Here is an 18,359-nt window from a genome sequence, read left to right as displayed (position 1 = left end):
GGAGCAATTATGAAAGAGGTGATAAAAGTGCATTCCAGATGCCAAGTTTAGATTAAACTGAAACTGCTATTCTTTCTCGGGCCTATGATTTAATAGCTTCCACAGATTCACTTGGCAAAGTGACAGATAACCGTAATGCCGGAGAAGGTCCTCTGAAGCAGTCTGAAGTTATCGAAGACGATGACGTTGACGTTGGCAGATAAGTGAAATTGATGAAAGCCAAAGGGCTCTCTACACTCTACTAGGTGAGTCCTCTCCTGCCCTAGTTTAAATTGAATTGAAGCTCCTGCTGCCGGACTCGGCAAGGGAAATGGGAAGAGGAATGGTCTATCATGGCAGGTGCCAAATCTGTAAATTGCATGGAGACCCAGCTGCTGCAGAGGCAGCCGGCTGGCAGGTTACAAAAAATATGCAAACGCTGCTGAAGCTGGAGCAAACTGCATTTAACAGTTAAAATATTGCCACTGTCAAATGCTTCGATTTCCCAATGGAAAACTAATGGCATTGGTGACTTGCAACTGAGTGTGCCACGAGGCCAAGAGGAATCTCTTCTTTACAGCACTACGGACTTGGTAGAGGGCAGAGTCCTTATCATTTATTATCGCGACTTTCACATTGTTGGGCCACATGCAACTAATTTCCCTCGATAACGACTTCACATCTGGCATTAGCAACACTTGATTGCCATGACATCTACATAATTCCGCGACTTATACAGTTATACAGTCCAATAAAAGTTTGAGTGTGTCCCAGTTCGGTGCGGTTTGGTTCCCATAAACCGCATTTCTTGCGTGGTGGAAAGGTGGTAACTGCTCCCCAATACCTACTTGCTTGCTACCCAAATGACCCGATTTTGGTTTTTATGCTCGCTCCCTGTTCCCCCGCCCTGTGTCATGTAATTGCGACTGCGCTTTAAGTGTGCGTGCTGCAGTTTTTACTGCCACCAACCGTGGCAAGAACAAACGACAGTGGCGGTGGCAACGCATTGTGCCACGTTTGTTCTTTCAACTTCATTTTGCACCAGCAACCAGCAGCAGTCGTTCTTCATTGCTTTACCCAGACCCCCCACGGCCCTGCCAAACGAGTCCCCGGCAGCCCTCTGGTTTATATGTTTTGGCAGAAGGTGTGAACAACACATGTGCAAATTTTATTTATTCATTTTATTTGCATGCCAAGTGTGTGCGAGTGTGCCGTATGTGCTCGGATTGTAAATGCACTGAACAAAATCAGAGTACACTCGTTATTGCATTCTTTGGAAAGGAGAACTCTCACTCTAGGCGAGTTGAAGCTCAACTCTCCGTAAACCAATATTATGTCTCCGTGTTTTAAAGGAGGGAGAACCGTTCCAAGGGTATAGGAGTAAACAATTTCTCTCAGTGTACTCTACAATGCTTTTTCGCTGCTTGCGTTTGTATGTGTGACTTTTAACGCGTCACTGAATGCGCAGTGTTCTAGCGTCTGGAATCGTTTTCATTTTTATTTTATTCCCCCTGCTTTTTCTTTTTTTACTTCTGCTGCGTATGCCAGAAACAGTCTTTCAGTCTTTCAGCTGGTTGCTGTTTTTCTTTTCATGCCTCATATGACTGAGTGTGAGTGGTAGTGGGTGTGAGAGCCCTTTGTTTGTGCGCTCCATTTTGCTGGATCCCAACTTTGTGCGGGACTCGCAGGCACGGCACTGGCCGAGACAGAGGTAGAGGCAGAGGCAGAGGCATGGCCAAACAAACAACTCTCACTCAGATACACACCATCCAAATGCAATGTAGATCTAATATGAATTGAGGTTGTCTCACGAACAAAAGCAAACGCCTCGCTTGGACTTTTATAACAGTCTCCACCAACAGTTTCCCCTTTCTCTCTGGGAGTTTTCCCTTTTTCAACGCTGGCCTCTACGCAATTGTGAGTTGCAGAAAAGTTTTGTTCAACTGATGAATGCAGGAGGCGGTGTCGGCGGGTGTTCTCCGCACCGTCCTGCACCCGCCTCCCACTCCTTGAAGGTGAGAATGAGTCAAACACCGCACGTGCCACATGACGTTGCATGTAATTTTCTCGACAGTGCCAGTCAGGCAGGATATGTCCTGTCTGTATATAGGCCAGAGGTGGTGCGGAAAGAAACGCCAGCTGCCATTCAAGGAACAGCCAACAGACAGGACACAGGTGCAGGTGTATATGCAGCTGCTGCTGCACGTTCATGTGTGGCAGTTTCTCTGTCTCTCTCTTGGGCAAATAATTAAAATTTCACTTTCTTGGCTATTCACTTTTTATACAAAACGAAATTGTGTCATCAGGGATTCTGTTTTGTGTGAAACTTGGAGCATACTTTAAGGCTTTCAAAACTGGGAATGCACGGAAGATTCAAGTGAAAATTAAAGCCGAATATGCATTGAGTAATATTTTAAATTGTGGGACATACTGCAGCCGTACTCTGGAATTATTTACATATACGATGTACATACATATCTGTAGCGATGTAGAAATTCTTTCACTTGATTCAGTCATGGAATAGTTATCATTGAACTCTGTGCAGACAACACTGAACTGCACCATATGGATAATGATCCCACAACATACGCATATTACTTGTCACAGAAAACTAGAGCTAGAGCTACGTGCTCAAATTTATAGTAGTTTGTACCCCTAATTGTTTGCTTGTTGTGGTTACACTTTGGAATTCAAATTCTTTTGCAGCGATCCTTTGTTATTATTCGTGTAAAATAACAAACCAGTCTACAGAATATTTGTATATTATTCCTTTCGCTTAAGTATTTAATGTATCCTTTAACAATCTCCCAGTTAGTCTACTATGAATTAACAGACTTACATGTACATAGTTACGTACAAATCTCATATCTAAAATAATTGCATTCACTTATTTCATATTACTTTTGATTGCTACTTACCACATCAATAATTTGCATTAAAGTTAAACCAAAGCTTAATTGTAACGGGTCCGATTCATTGAGAACGGGACGTTCTAGTGTATTATATGGATCCAAAAGATCATGTAACAGTCTCTTTTCATGATATCCTGCTAGGCAAACTGAAAGAAAATAAAACAAAGAATTAGTTGAATTACCTTTAAGGGGGGAGAGGCAGATTGGGAAAGGGGAGAAGTATTTTTGCCAGTTCACAGAAACGCCGCAAATAAACATCAATAATTCTTGTGGGGACAGAGGGGTGAGTGGAGTGAGATGAGGTCTGGGTCGACAGTTGCAGCAACTACATTTATTGATATACGAAAGTTTACTGGTTCTTGGATTTTGCAACTTGTTCCTTGGTTTTTGGATTCGTCTTGGTCTGAGTCCTGTTCATGGACAGTCTTAGGTTTGCGTTTGGATTCTGGTCTTATGTGTGTGCATGCGGGTTGAGCATTCGGCGTTGAATTGGAAAGGCAACAGCAGAACGGGAACCAGAAGTCTCAAAGGCTGGCAGAAAGTTTGCGTTTCGGTTGTCCTTTTTGCCAGCAGGCTTCCATATGTAAGATATCCTTCTCTGTCCGTTTGCTAGGTCATGTCCCCTGCCTCTCCCACTCTCTCTCTTCGCATTGTTCTCTGGCAGTCGCATAACAAAAGGAAACTTTTATTGAGCAAAACTTTTTCACATACAAATTTTCTTGGTCCGTTTTTCACTGGCGATAATAGATTGCCTCACACAGATATTACATAGAGGCATACATGCATATGTGTGTGCACAATTGTAAGTGTATAGAAAGACATATTCGCATCCTTATCAGAGAATTATTTATGCATGAATGTGGACTACAGCAGAAACTACAAAAGAAAGTAGATGGGAAGGAGCAAACTTGCTTGCTTGCTCTTTGCCTCTCAATTTAATAATTTCTTAAGGCTTTTCCCCTGTCCCCACCATCCTGTAATCACTCTTTGAAGCAGACACTAAGCATCTGTAGCTAAGAGATTTATTGAGCTGAGCGATTGGAACCGCAGTTCATGTGCAACGATGACAGTGAAAATCGTTTGCGATGTGAAAATAATCTCTGAAAATTTACCCCCAATGAAGTTCTTGAAAATTAAATTAATCGCAAATTGATTTACTTTTTTCCTGCATAGAAATTTCATTGAACTGATTTAAGGTTTAATTACATTTCACATTTTTACGGAGTGCTCTTGTTTCCAGGCGTTTTCTTTTCTGCTGCCAGAAAAGTTTCTGTTTAACATGGAAAACTTTTCACTTTTCTTTGAGCTTAGCTCGCTTAACCCAGAAGATTTGCATACAAAATGAACAGCATTTAAAAATTATGCACATGAATTTTTTAGTTTTAATTTGCCTTTAGTCTTTTTTCTTTCTCTCTCTCTCTGCCTTGGTCTGCTTCTTGCCTACTTTCTTCTACGGTTTTTGCATTTTTCATTCGCTTTTCACGCTCTCTTCTTCCTTGTTCATTTAATATTAAAACAAAATGACGAGCCTGCAGGCAAAAGGAAAAGCAGAGGAAAAACTGCAGCTAACGAGCACGGGCCAACAATGATGTTAGGGGGATGGCAAGGGGCAGGGCAACTAACTGGGCCTTTAAGGCAAAGCATTGACACCAACGCATAGAGAAAGGAAAAAAGAGAAATTATGAAAGAGAGGGGAGCACAACACAAAGCAACAGGAGGGCAACAGAGGACCCAGAAAGAGATGGCACACACACACACAAAAACGGGGCAACGTCTGATGAAGTGTCAAAATGAATGTGATAATAAAACAAATGTGAGGATGAGCGAGACAACAGAGTCGCAGAGAGAGAGAGAAGCAGCAGCTTTGGGGCACTTCCATTGTAGCTGAGCACAAAGGACACTTTTGCCGACTTTTGGTTGCGTCAGCCCAAGACGAGACTTTTGTTTTAATATTTCTTTGTTTTGGGCACCATCGAAAACCATCAGCAAAAAATCCACAAACATCCAATGCACTGGATGGTCCAGCATAAACTGGCACACACTTTTCAGGGAACTTCCTTAATTAAGAAACATATCGACGCCGAACAGAAAATTATCCCCTGAAGTGTGCCAGAAGACCTTGCCATCTCCTTGCCCGAAGGACACCCGTTAATGGCTCACATGGACAATGTCGGGAGTCATTAACTTTCCATTTTTGTGGCATCATCTTCAACTTGGCCTCCACCTCAACCTCCATCATCCCCATCTTCTCTCGCGCCACATCCCAGTGTTTCAGGGTAGATTGCTGCCATTTCGAAATGCCTTTTCAATAGCTGCACTTCCGTTACGTTATTTCTGTTCGTTTTTTTGTTTGCCGCTGCTGCTGCTGTTGTTGTCGGCAGGCCGCATAAAATTGCAATTTTATTGCAGTGGAGCATGAAAAAGTAATTGCTATTTCACAAAGCCAATTCAAGTCCTGGGCCAGACAGAGGCAGCGGCATCAGCAAGGGATAGACGCAGACAGAGAGATCCAGCAAACGCGGCAACAGCTGCAGAGCGCTGAACAGAGCCGACTGGAGGACGGAGCAGACGCAGACTATGCCAAAGCCACCGCCGCAATGGCATGGCATGGAGCGGCGGCGTGCAATTTAATGTTCAAAATAAAAACCGACCAAAATTGGTTAGAAAATGCAGCTGCCCGAATACACACACAAAGCAATGGCAACAACGAAAACAGCAATAATAACGACATGAAATTGGCCGATTGCTCCACGAAACGAGCAGAAAGGAGAAGCGAGCCAGACAAAAATAAGAAGTTTGTTGCTTGTTGGTTATGAAGATAAGAGAAATACTCTACAATGTGGACATCGACTGGGAGATAACCAACATATTAAAGCGTACTACAAAATTCGTAAAAATGCATGGCTTAAAATTTGCAAATAACAACTGAAAATTTACACGCCTTAACACAACAGGAAACTTGAAGTTAGTTTAATGAAAGTCGCGTAAGCTTTTATCAGCGATACACTTTCCTCTAAAGCACAACATCAAATGGTTATCAAACGAACGTACAGAAAACTCCACTCCATGTTAGTAGTCTTCCTATGATCCACATCCAATACATTGCAAGTGAGAGCAGGCATAGGAGTATATTTTCTATGTATGTATCCTAGAAAAATATTTCGACCCGCGCTGTCCGCCAGTATTAAAAATTGAAAGCAAAACGTAAACTGACACGGCGCCAAAACACTTAAGCCAGCAAAAGCCAATACAAAATGAGGCACGGAGAAACACAGCAAAAAGAGATAAAGAGGAGGGGGGAGAAAAATATGAAGCCTGATGGCTGTCTGCCCTGACTTTTATTCCTGCTGGCTGGCACCGCACCCACTCCGCATTGGGCGCACCTGCTAATGGCCGTAGAGGGAGTAGAGAGCACGAGACAGAGGGCACGGACCAGGAACCGGAGAAGCGAGCATTTTAATAGCTCCAAGGTGACGCTTAACCATTCAAAGCTTAAATTATGCAATAAAAATTCCAGCAACAACAAGGGGTTGCTTACACTGCTATAGCCCCCACCCCCACATCTCACCATCTCTCGCTCTCTATAAGATTACTTTCTGTATTGTGCATCCCCATATACCCCTATAGCTGCCCTTAATTGAATGGGGCCTGGATGCTGGGAAAGCATTTAATTGCTTATGACTTTCTTGTTTTCCTCTTTCCAGTTTTGTTTTTTTTTACTTTTATTTTGTTGAAGGGATGAAGATGGAGTGTAACCTGAGACAAGAGTAGGCTTCAAAAAAAGTGAAACAAATCGATGCACAGATGGACGGATAGGCGAGAGTGGATACTTCTGCTGTAGAGAAGGTTTCCCGACAATCCTGGCAACTCCTGGCAGAGCCATCAATCAAAATGTCTTGTGTCCACTATTGAAAATTATGAATGCTATCGTATTTGATGATTGATTTTAGTCCAGGCCCCCCTTACATCCCGCCATCCCGCTGATCCGGATCCTTTGTGAAACGTTTGAGGCAGGCTGCGGATGGATTGGGGGGATTATTTGTATTTGGATGATGGGCCCATCATCTGTCTCAGGCTCGTGTGGCCGAGTGCGTGTATTCCATAATGCAAATGGCAGGCATGACATTATGTTTTTTTTCTTTCGTGTACAACCCTTTAGCTAATGATGGAAGGGAACTTGTGACATTTATCGTATGCGAGCCGACATGTCTGGATATATAGATTGATAGAGCTGAGAGGGTGTTGACATATGCGACAGTTTTTAGATAATCCATGAGACTATCTCAGGTAGTAGGTGGAAAGTTAGGCATCTAACCAGACAGACGGCACTGCCACTGAGAACATAATTTTCCACAGTACCGGGAAAGCAAATTCAACCTGAAAATCGTTCTCTCTTTCAACTGCTGACGACTTTTCACCTTTAACGTAAGCAAATGGGCAATATTATTTTATTATTAAAAATTTTCTTTTTATAAGCTGAGTACATTCAACGATTTCATCTTGCCCATGTTCGTTATCGCAACAGAAATAAAATCAACTTAGTCATCTCCCGTTGATGGGATGGCATGGAGTGGGGCCGGAATCCTGTCAAATGAGCAAAAGTCTTGAATTCTTGAAGCATGCCAAAAGCCTTTCCGTAGCAATAAATGTCATACTTACAAAACATGACCAGAGAGCAAAGCAGAGAGAGAGAGAGAGAGACAAGAGAGAGGGCGAGAGAGACAAGGGTACGCAGAGGAGCACTTGGCTGGCCAACGGGGCGTATGAACGATGTCAGAGGGCCAAGCGCATACTCAACACACTCATGAATACAACAAGTACACTAACAACCACACGGATACGTACTGTACAGTACGGACAGAGAAAGGAACATACACACGGTCACACATGCAGCTGGTGTAAGCAACGTTGACGTTGTTCAAAGTTTAAATCTGATTAGCGATGGCAGCCATGGGGAGAGAAGAGCAAAGCTGCACAATATGGCCAGGGCGGAAACGGAAGTGCTGCCATAAAATCATAAACATGCACACGCATACGTCGGACCGACGGCAATTGTTGTTGAAACTTCTGTTGCTGTTGTTGCCAATGCTTTTGGTGTTGCATGAAACATGAACTCAAAGCCAAAACGACAGACAGCTAAAGGAGAAGGGAATGAAACGACTTCGACTGTAAAGACAAAGACCTTTCCAGAACACACACAAACATACATACAGACCCCTCATGCATTTGGCACAGTAGTTCAAAATACATTGTACAATGGAAAAATTTGTATTTATTTGTATACGAAATAGAACGTCTCCTGAGCAGGAAAAAATGACTAATATGACAATGTAATTTGAATGTTGAATCCTTTTTTCTTCTCTTTGTTTTTTAGTCACTGTGGCTTATGTTATTTCATAGCTTTTGCACGCAAGCCGCGACACGAACAAGCGGCTTATTTTGTGCCAGAGCCCAAGCAGGCGCTGAAACATTGGCAACACTTTCAATCTTTTTCCCACTCCCAGACCTAGCCCATATGGGTAGCCATTAATAACCTCAATATGTGTAAGTGGCATTCACTCCTCGCACAACTCTACCTACCCACGGCAGGTGCTTCTTTTCCATACTTTTTTTTTGTTTTGTACTAATGGCATGGCAGGCACTCGAGCTTCTAACCAAACTTGGTCCTTGTCTCGCTTAAAATATTGCTGCCGTGACAAAGAATTTAAGCTTCTAGAGCAGGGAAAAGCCCGAAACCATTAAAAAGATTTTCCAAACCACACGCATGCATGCATGGAGCGATGCATGTAGCTGCAGATACTTGAGATGGGAATTTCCTGGGGAAGAAAATGCCTCATGGAAGTATTCGCGGCATGGCAACTTTTGCCCCAGCCACACATTGCTCAAAATTATTGTGCTAGGCTTTCAAAAATAGTTTTTCCGATGAAAATACAGGTTAACTACCAGTAGAAAATGTATTAAATTAGCCATGCCTCTAGTTTTACATTTGAAGTGACAGAGTTTACTTTCTGATTAACCATTTACACAAAGCCATTTGTGCAACACGGTCTATGGAGCACCGCAAATACCGACCGCCACGCGGTAACCCCGAACAAGGACTTTAAAAGTGTCGGAGACAAAAAAAATGAAGGGAAAACATCCTGAGGCACAGACACAGCTTTCAACGCTTTCAAGTGGCATAGACTGGTCTGAGAAGGCTGTTGTGTTGCCTCACTTGAGGCTGTCGTAAATGTCACAACTAACAAGCAACAATGGCATTCAGCAAGGGGAGCACCGGCAACGACAACGACATCGTAGGCCCACAAAATATCCCACTCATGAGTGGTTTTATGTGTCAAAGTGACAATATGTTGCCGGCGTGCATTATGGGCCCGCCTCTGTTGCTCCTGCTGCCAAACAATGGCAACTGTTGCTTGGCGTTGCAGGCGAATGGGTAGGCTGTTGCATGCCACTCACTTAAGTGCTCTGGCACTTGCGGTCTAAATTGAATAGGTTTCTCTAGTGGCACTCACCTTTAGCAGATAAATTCAAATATATCAATAAAAATATCCATGAGTGTTTATTAAGTCCGTTAATTATTTTCGCGCTGCTGCTGTGGCTGCTGCTGCTGCTGTTGCTTTGGTTGCTGCTGCTCTGACTGCCTCTTCTTCTCAGCAGTGTTGCAATCCTGTTTAAGTAGGAAATGATGACGGTGGTGCTGCTCACGATTCCTCCAAGCAGAATTTCCGCTCGCTGTTGCACGCTCACGAACAACACTTGGAGCAAGCAGCTGAATGTTGCTGGCGAAATGTCAGGCATTATTGATGGATTGTTGCTGCTTCGGCACTGCATATAGGTTGCTATTGGCCATAAATTGTTGCTAATGTTGATATTGCTAGATGTTTCTACTATTTCTGTTTTTGTTTCTGTTTCTGTTTGTGTTTCTGTTGTGAATTCCTGTGCAAATTCTGCTTCTGCTGCTGCTGATACTATTTCTGGTTTTCTTTTTCGTCGTCGACGCATTCTTTGTCGCTTGCGTGCGCACAGTCTTATGTTTGTCTGTTGTTGGGTTGTTGCATGATTGCCGGTAGAAACTGTTTCTTTTGTTGCTCCTGGTGCTGCTGCTCCCACTGCCACTGCAGCTGCTGCCTGTGGCGACAACATGTTGCTGCCTAGCGACTGTTGCTGTCCATTGTTGCTCGCTTTGCAGGCTACATTTTGCCGTGCTGCAGTGCTGTAGTTTTTTTTACTTAAGCTCCTTAGTTGCAGTTGGGAAAGTTGCTGGTTGCTTTTGTTGCTTGTGCTGCTGCTGCTGCTGCACTGTGCTAATCTAACTGCCAGCCACAGCTCATCGTCATCGTCAACGTCACTCAGCTTCAGTTGTGCATTTTTCATAGTCTCTCTCGTGTTGGTTGTTGCCAGCGGATATGTTCCTGCCCTCCACTGCTCCCTCCACTAGATTATAATAATTTAATTTAAGGATTTCTTCTTCTTCTGCCTTATCCAGCTGCTGCAGCTTACATTTTCCCCGACTTTGTTCGCTTTGGTTTGGTTGTCCTTAATACTTTCTAATATTATGAGATTTTCAACGTTTTTGCTTTTATCAATATGGCGAGTATGTGTTTTATTGTTTGCCAACCACTGCAATATTATTATGGCTTTCCTCTTGTTTGCTCGTTTCCTTTACAACCCTAAGAGCGTTTTATTTGCTTTTTCTTTTGTTTGCCTATTATAAAAGTTTACACTTTAGCGTCGGTTTTGTGCTTGTGCTTGTGCTTGTGCCTTTTGCTTTTGCTTTGGCTGCAAAAGTGGGAGACACAGAGTCTTGTAAATTATTACACTTTTCGTGTTTTGTTGTTGTTGTTGTGACTTCTTCCAATAACAAGTTCCTAATTGGTTGATGTTGCTCTTGCTGCTGCTGCTGCTGTTGCTTTTCTTCCAGTGTTTTGCCTTTTGCCTCTCAAGTTATCCGTAGTCTCTGATTTTGTAAAAATGTCCTCTACTCCAGTTGCATCTTATCCTACATTTGTGTATGTTCTTATTTGTAAATGACGAGTCCTCGCCGTGCAATCACTTGCAGTTGTATATGGCAGTGCTTCGTAGCATTTGGCTTTGCTATTATTCCGGTGTTGCTCCTCTTTGCTGTGTCCCAAAATTGTTGGCTGCAATGAGTAAAATAAAAGAGGAATTGATTAGGAGGGAAATTAACATGTATAATCATTTAAAGATTTATTTATTATATATTTTAAATTACTCCTTGAATTTACAAGTAAATTTCAATGTAATTAAACAACCAACCAAACTTTATTGCTCTGAATAATTTAGTGCACTTTCCATTGACGAAAATTCAATTAATTTGACTTTAAAATTTCCCCCCTCAGTGAGCATCAATTTATAGACATTTACTCTTGATAATTTATTGAATGTTTAATCCGAAGTCTAGTTTTCAGTTTCAGCAGTCCATTCTCCATTATCATTAGCTCTTTAACTTCTCTCATCGAACATTTGCTAGCTCAATTTATCTCCATTAGATTATTTCGCCCTCCCAACTCAATATCTGAATCAACAATTACGAAATGCAACTGCAGCCCAAAGCCTGAGGCTAGTAGAAAAGGGGGAAAGACTCTCAAAGCTATTGTCTGAATTCTAGTTTCAATTACTCAAACTAATTAGTTTTGCTAAAACAGTAAGCCCCGAAACATTTTGCATGCTAATCACTCGTAGGAATTTGACCAGCTGCCAGCCCCGTAAAGATGCTGTTGCCCTTGCCTCAAGTGCTCTTGCTCTTCGGTTGTCCGAGCTCCTGAATGGACGAAAGGTCGGCCTACTTAATGCAGAGACAAAGCTGCAATGATTATACAGACTCTCCCACACTCCTCAGCAAGTTCCCGTCCAACTCTCTCCCCGGCAATCTTAATAAATAATGCGTATGCAAAACGATAAACACACAAGTGTCCCTCCCGACCTGGAATGGAAGCAACTGCAGGACTGCAGGATGCAAAATGCAAATGCTACGCAAGGCAGAGTTTGAGCCTCCACTTCTGACGTTGACGGACATGTGCGGGACATTTATGGCATGCCCTGTTAAGCAGGACAGACCGGACCACATTCCAGACCATACCACAGACCCGCCCAAGCCAGGCAGGATCAGAACAAAAAGGGTTATTCATATTTATGTCAAAACTTGCTCGAATCGTTGCATTTTGCATTCAAAAGTTTTTGTATAAGAAAATTGTGCCTCAGAAAAAGAAAATCGAGTTGGTACCACGCAATTACTTTTCCCAAGCGAGCTCCGGGCACAAGTGTACAAAGTCTGAGAGCAGTCCGAATGTCAATTGGTTTTTGCTGCCTTTGATATTGCAACCGTTTTTGGCAGCTCTCGAAAAATGTTACTGCCTGCCTGCACGAGAGACAAAGGCAGTAAATGCACAGAATAGGAATAGGAACCATTCAAATATCTGATTCCCATTGCTTGCTTTCCTCGGGGTTTATTTGCTTTCCTGTCAAACTTCGGTTTCCAGCTGTCTGTTGAATTTGAAGTAAAAAAAGATAATAGTTTTCCTGCATTTTGTCCGAGGTCCTGGCCCGGGTTTGCTGTTCTGACATGTCAATGAAAAATAATTCTTTTAAAGCTAAAACATACAACTCACAAGTCTTCGTATTCTTTCCTCACCAAAATATGAATCTTAGCTCTATATATATTTGAGATTGCAACACCAAATAATTTTGATTTAATCTTCATTTAATCAGCTCCACATTTTGCATTCTGTCTCAGAAGTCGGTTCAAATACATTGACGCCAAGAAACCAGTCAGAGCAGAACAAATCGCTGTCAAAAATGTGTCCGAGGGAGTGCACAAAACAGCGTTTAAGCTGCAATTGAACCAGCCCTACCCCACCGGAAAATATGTAGAAATGGTGTGCATAAAACGATGACGAGGGACAGCTGCTCGGGGCAAACAGGAAGGTTTCAACAGTTGGCGGCCAATTGTGGTGCATTTTATGGGTCACTTGCCTCCGCCACAACAACGAATCCACTCAAAAATGTAGCTTGCAACCTGCCCGAAGTTGTAGGTAAAAAACTTTATTTCTTGGCACGCTGCCCGATGGCAATATTGAGCATACGCCACTTGGACAACGGGAAGCGGCAAACGGCAAACGAATCATTTTTATTGCAATACGACGAGTTGCGGTCCGTCTAATCAGCTCAAGTACCGCCCATCCGCAGAATTTTCTCGCATTTTGCTTACCAATTTTGGCCGCTTTCCCACTCGTTTGCCATCGTTCACCATCCGACAGTAGTATGTATTGACGTATGAAATTTCATGAAATTTATGCGATGGTCGTCGCATAAAATGAACGACCAGTTTAGACACGGGTTCAGCGCAAATGGAGGGAAAGCGTGAATGGGCAGAATGGTGAGGCAGTCGGTCGAAAATGGGCAACTGTTTGCGTCGCATTGCAGATGAAACCATTTTTTCGGACTCCAGAGACTGGGAGTTCCGGGCAGTTTTTCCGTTTGGCGCGTGAGCAAATTAATTTTCAGCGCACAGAGCAAAAAAATGCTTTTTGCATGCTAAAGGGGAGGGAGGTGGTCGGGCTTGGGCTTGGGCTTGGGGGCAAGGGCCTAGAGATGAAAATGGCCAAAATGCATGGCGTAAATGATACCAAAAGCTGGGTGTGGTGTGGTCGCCACTCATTCAGTTGCGTCTAGCGAGAGAGGCCCGCCGGGGCTGGCTCAATGAATTATGAATTCGTTTTGCGAAAAGGAGAAATTGTTTTTTCCCAGCACTGTCCTTGCTTTGCTACCCTCTTGCCTCTGTCCTTGCTCTTGCAGTTTTTATTTTGCGGCTGGAAATAAGAATTATGTGCTGAAATGTTCCTAGCCATGTTTCGGCCAGACTTTTTCTTTCTTGGCTGCCTCTGCCTGTTGGTGTTGTTTTAGAGCCAACGAGAGCTGGCGACAGTTTTCGCAATGCCGGAAAATTAATATTTGTACAAGTGGATTTTTAGGAACATTTTTCAGTAAGGCTAACCGCTAAAAGTTGATGACAAACTGCGAGCCCTTTCCCAGGGAACAAGCAGAAGGAGTTGGCGAGTGTTTTCTTTTGCATGTGACAAGAATTTACTGCCCAATTCGCTCGGTTAAGCCAACAACTTTGAAGTGGCCGTATTTATTTTCGGTAAGGGATTTTCGGGTATGACAATGATCTTGCGCCAGTTTTAATAAAGCTTTTCTGGGCTTGCTGATTACTAGATTTATAAGACCGACTTATAAATTGCAACAGTGCAAAAACAATTGTTAGTTCTTTAATGCGGAAATAGTTCATGTAACCAGGGATGTTAAGGAAGTAATATGAATGATAGCTGGGACCTATGCATTATTGTCGTACTCCCGATTTTCTGAGTAATTTTTGTATGGAATATCCCACACCAAAGAGTGCCAGTATGGATTTATTATTTATGCGACTGCTACGGATGATTTATGTTTGGTTGTTGGTTGCTTTGCCGACAAGCGACACATTGAAAGAGGTGCAGAGACAAAGGCACTCTGCGTGTGTTCGGCAAAAGTGTTTACCAGTTTTAAATATATAAATATGCCACACCAACAATGCCATATAGGGACGAAGACAAACGTCCAGGCGAGGGCGAGGCAAACAAGGGAGAACCAAACAACGACAACGACAACGACAGCGAACAGCTTCGACAATATTCATGAGGTTGCTAGGAGATGTACGAGATTCTCGTATGTGCATGTAAGGGCGTGTTGTTCCCTTAAAACCCGGACACGGAATGGTTGTGGCATCCCGCCCCACCCCGCTCCTTTGCCTGCCGCTCAAAAAAATAATTTATATGCACTTACAATGCAAACCGAAGCCAGCAATGCCATGCTGATTTCCATACCCCCCACTAGTCCCCATCGCCAGCTTCATCATCATCATCACCACATTACCATTGGCCGAAGTCAAAGTTCAATAGACTATTTCTGCCACTACGCTACCACTGGGACTGGCAGTGCAATTCATCACTTTAAGTTTTTCTTCTGCTTTGGAAATGGAATTGAATTGAAATGGTAAATGGAAAATGGAGCCAGAAGCTGGCGAAGCAGATGGAGTGGAAGTCCCAGGGCTCCCTGAATGTTAAGAAAGAATCAGACATCTTTGGGCAGAAGGTTTGCCACAATGCTATGCTGAATTTTATAGAAGATTCGCAATGCAGGCGGGGTTCGATCAGATTATTTGGCAAACATTTTTGCTACAAGCTCGCCTGGAGGCTAGAGCAGATATTTTAAATAGAGATTTTACTTATTAAAGTACCTTACCCTTCCACAAAAGAAGTTGCGCCCAAAGAAAACAACACCCCCATATGATTCCAACTCATTGAGCAAAACTTTTCAACACAACAGAGAGGAGGCGGGGATGGACCCAAACATAAACTATGCGTTGCCAGCGTCTGCTTATGAGCAGAAAATATGGCCAATTTAATGGGCCATACCATACGAGCATGAGCCCAGCGAACCCGACCCGAAGACAACTAACCCATTCCACCACGACACATTACTGGATGGACAGGAGCAGCTACGGCGCGGCCACAGCAACCTTTCGACGCACCAGAGCAACTCAGATGAAACTAAAAATCATAAAAACCCAACTCTACTGACCAACAGCCAGGCCACGACAAAAAAATAGAAAAAGGCGACCAAAATATAATAAAGCAAACGATTTTTTAGCAATAAAATAAAATACCAGAAAAGAAAAGACCACCAACAAAAGGTTGTCTCCACATGCCTTTCGCAGCGTTCGAAAAGAGCGTTAACAACAACACAGCTTGGCATTTAACATGGCCCTTTCGACCAAATATAGAATGTCCACAATGTCCACCAAAAATAAATTACAGGCCCATTATGGCCAGAAGTCCGATTTTCATGGACATACACAAGCGACCCGGCTAACTTTTCCACCCCTTTCATTCGAGCAACCCCTGAGAAACACTTTGGCAGAACGTGATTTACCAAATTAGTGTTGCTGCAGGTCCATATCGAGTGTTGCCGTAACCAAAATCTCATAAAATATGTGTAATAATATCCTTAACAGTCCTTTCGATAATCCGACAAAATCAAAAATTGAGAAAAAGTGACTTATATTTACCTCACTAGAAAATGTTTAAAAAGATAATTGCAGCACAATGGGGAGATGCAAAAAATCAAATGGAATATTGTAGAAATGGATAGAATTCAAGGAATCCCCTGGAATTAATTTCAAGGAATTAAATAATATTATAAGGAACATTAAAAATGTCAGACGAGAATGGAAAGAATCAATTGTAAATAATTTAAATATTGGTCTAGAAAAGTGCAAATATTTAAAGAGAATGTGTGCCCACTGTGCACTGGGACGCATTATAAAATATTTTATTCCATTTGAATTAATTTATAAAAAGGCAGTCGGATGAACACAAACAAAAAATAGCTAATTACATTTTGCAATTGATACAGATAATAAATTATTTAGATAATTACATTGTTGCATTTCCCCACATTTTTCCATCGGCTCATTTAATATGTAAAAAAATTGAAAAGCAAAACTGTGCAACAATCGCATTGAATTAACTTTTTTAACTGTGGCTGAATTCGGATTAAAGCCCGACCATCCCCCATACGCACACACACATCTGTAGGTATGTGGAACAACCATTAAACAATTTGAACACAAAATAAATTCCAATGAGCTGCAACAATAAATAAGAATCATTTTGGGGGCGATTAACTTGGCGCCGGTCCCTCCACAACAAAGGAGCTGTGCGGAGCATTCCATTCCATTCCAATATACGATATTTTTGCTCGGAATGAGGCGATAGGATTAACCCTTAATGCGCCACAGCAATTATTGCCATGTGAACGACGCAGGCTGCGACGGCGACTGCATTTTTAACACAGACGGCAGCAACTTGACCCATATTTCCAATGAGCTGACACCCCGCTCTAGCCCTCCCCTACACACGGCTTACCTACACACACAATCTCAGTGGCACTTAAAGCACATCAACCTCATATTTCCCACTTCTAAGCCACCTCCTCTAACCCTCAGTCACCTTATCCTAACCTACTGCACATTAACGTACTGAAAAAAACTGAAATTTTGTCGTCGAAGCGGCAAATGAGCTGGAAGATGGGCAAGGGGCAGGGGCAGAAGCTGAAGCCGAAGCAGAGCCGCGCCGAGTGGCGGTGAATGCGAAAAATAAATGTGTATGTGTATAGGTGTAGATATAAATATATATATATTCGAGTGTATGGTTTTGTGTGTGCTACAAATAAGCTAAAAACGAAAGCCGAGCGAAAATCGACTCACAGGCAATAGAAATCTGTAGAGATTGGGTGGGAGCGGAAACAGCAACAGAAACAGAAGGAGCAAGGGAGCAAGGGAGGGATGTGGCGGGGGTTTGGAGCTGGTCTTGCGACGGCGCAAAAATAAATTAAGTAAAAATTAATGTCACACCAACAACACCGACACCGAGAAGAGTATTGAGAGCATTGAGAACTCTCAACGTTTCCTTAGCCTTTTTTAATGAATTTTATTAGGCAGATGTGCAGGCTGCCCCTCGGCAGCTCCTGCCACGTTCCACCCTCTCTAAGCCTCCACGCATAAACAAACATTTAAAGAGCGTATACAGGGTGCTTGGGTTTTGAAAATCATATTAAGTTCTGCAAGAGAGAGAAGCCACACACAGCTCGCTCTTTCGCTCTGGCCACTCTCTTAAGCGCGTTCCTGCTGAAACTGTATTCCTGGATGCTGCTGGAAAATGATGTTAGCACAGTAAAAGAAATAGAAACAGCGGAGCAGATTTATAGATGGAAAGATGATGTGTAGACTGCACGCCATTTCCTTTAGATTTTCAATAATTTTCAGTTGTTTTCTAGTAGAATGCATAAGAATAGAATGATGTACATACACAGAGAGCTAAGCTCTCGAGAAATGCTATTAATGTGCTTGTAATGCAATAATGGTGCATAGGAAGTAACACAAAACCGACTTCAATTTTCGGCAATTGTAATCACAATTTGTTGTTTGTCTGTCAAAGGACTCTCTCTCTCGCTGTCCATCAAACGTGTTTGTCTCTTCAGCAAAAGGCCGGAGGTGCATGAGGCGTAAGCCAGAACTACGACGATGACAATTCAATTTGATTTCTTGCCAGAGGCAACTGGAATTATTGAAACACAACATTGCAAATTGCAAGCTAAGACTTTATTTCCGTACTCCCCATTATTATTTCTGTCAGGTCAAAATAACATGAGAGATTGACATAAATGACTTACATTAATCAGAGGCTTACCGAGAGTTACGAAAAAAGTGTCCAAAGGCAAAGCTCACAGATAGTCAAAAGAAGTTGAGCACCAAATAAATGTTTTTGTTTTATATCTCGAAGAAATTCTTCAATGTTTACGCCAGAATATAGATTGTTGTTCAATCTGTATTTTATTTAATCAACCAAC

At 42.6% G+C, this 18,359-nt stretch overlaps 1 protein-coding gene across 1 annotated transcript in view; it reads right to left on the bottom strand.

The window, feature by feature from the left end:
* LOC117899975 (neuronal acetylcholine receptor subunit alpha-7) overlaps positions 1 to 18,359 on the bottom strand; it is a 56,412-nt gene that overhangs the window by 22,978 nt on the left and 15,075 nt on the right. The window contains exons 3-4 of the mRNA XM_034810134.1: positions 9,404 to 11,032; positions 2,898 to 3,037 (exon numbers count right to left, since the gene is read on the bottom strand). Of these exons, the coding sequence (XP_034666025.1) occupies positions 2,898 to 3,037; positions 9,404 to 10,265 (1,002 nt within the window). The 5' untranslated portion in view covers positions 10,266 to 11,032. The remainder of the gene's footprint in view (positions 1 to 2,897; positions 3,038 to 9,403; positions 11,033 to 18,359) is intronic.

This window comes from Drosophila subobscura, chromosome U, assembly GCF_008121235.1.
Source record: "Drosophila subobscura isolate 14011-0131.10 chromosome U, UCBerk_Dsub_1.0, whole genome shotgun sequence".
In the NCBI taxonomy this organism is placed as follows: domain Eukaryota; kingdom Metazoa; phylum Arthropoda; class Insecta; order Diptera; family Drosophilidae; genus Drosophila; species Drosophila subobscura.
The sequence above is the reverse complement of the archived record's forward strand: the minus strand, read 5'-3'. Positions and strand labels throughout refer to the sequence as shown.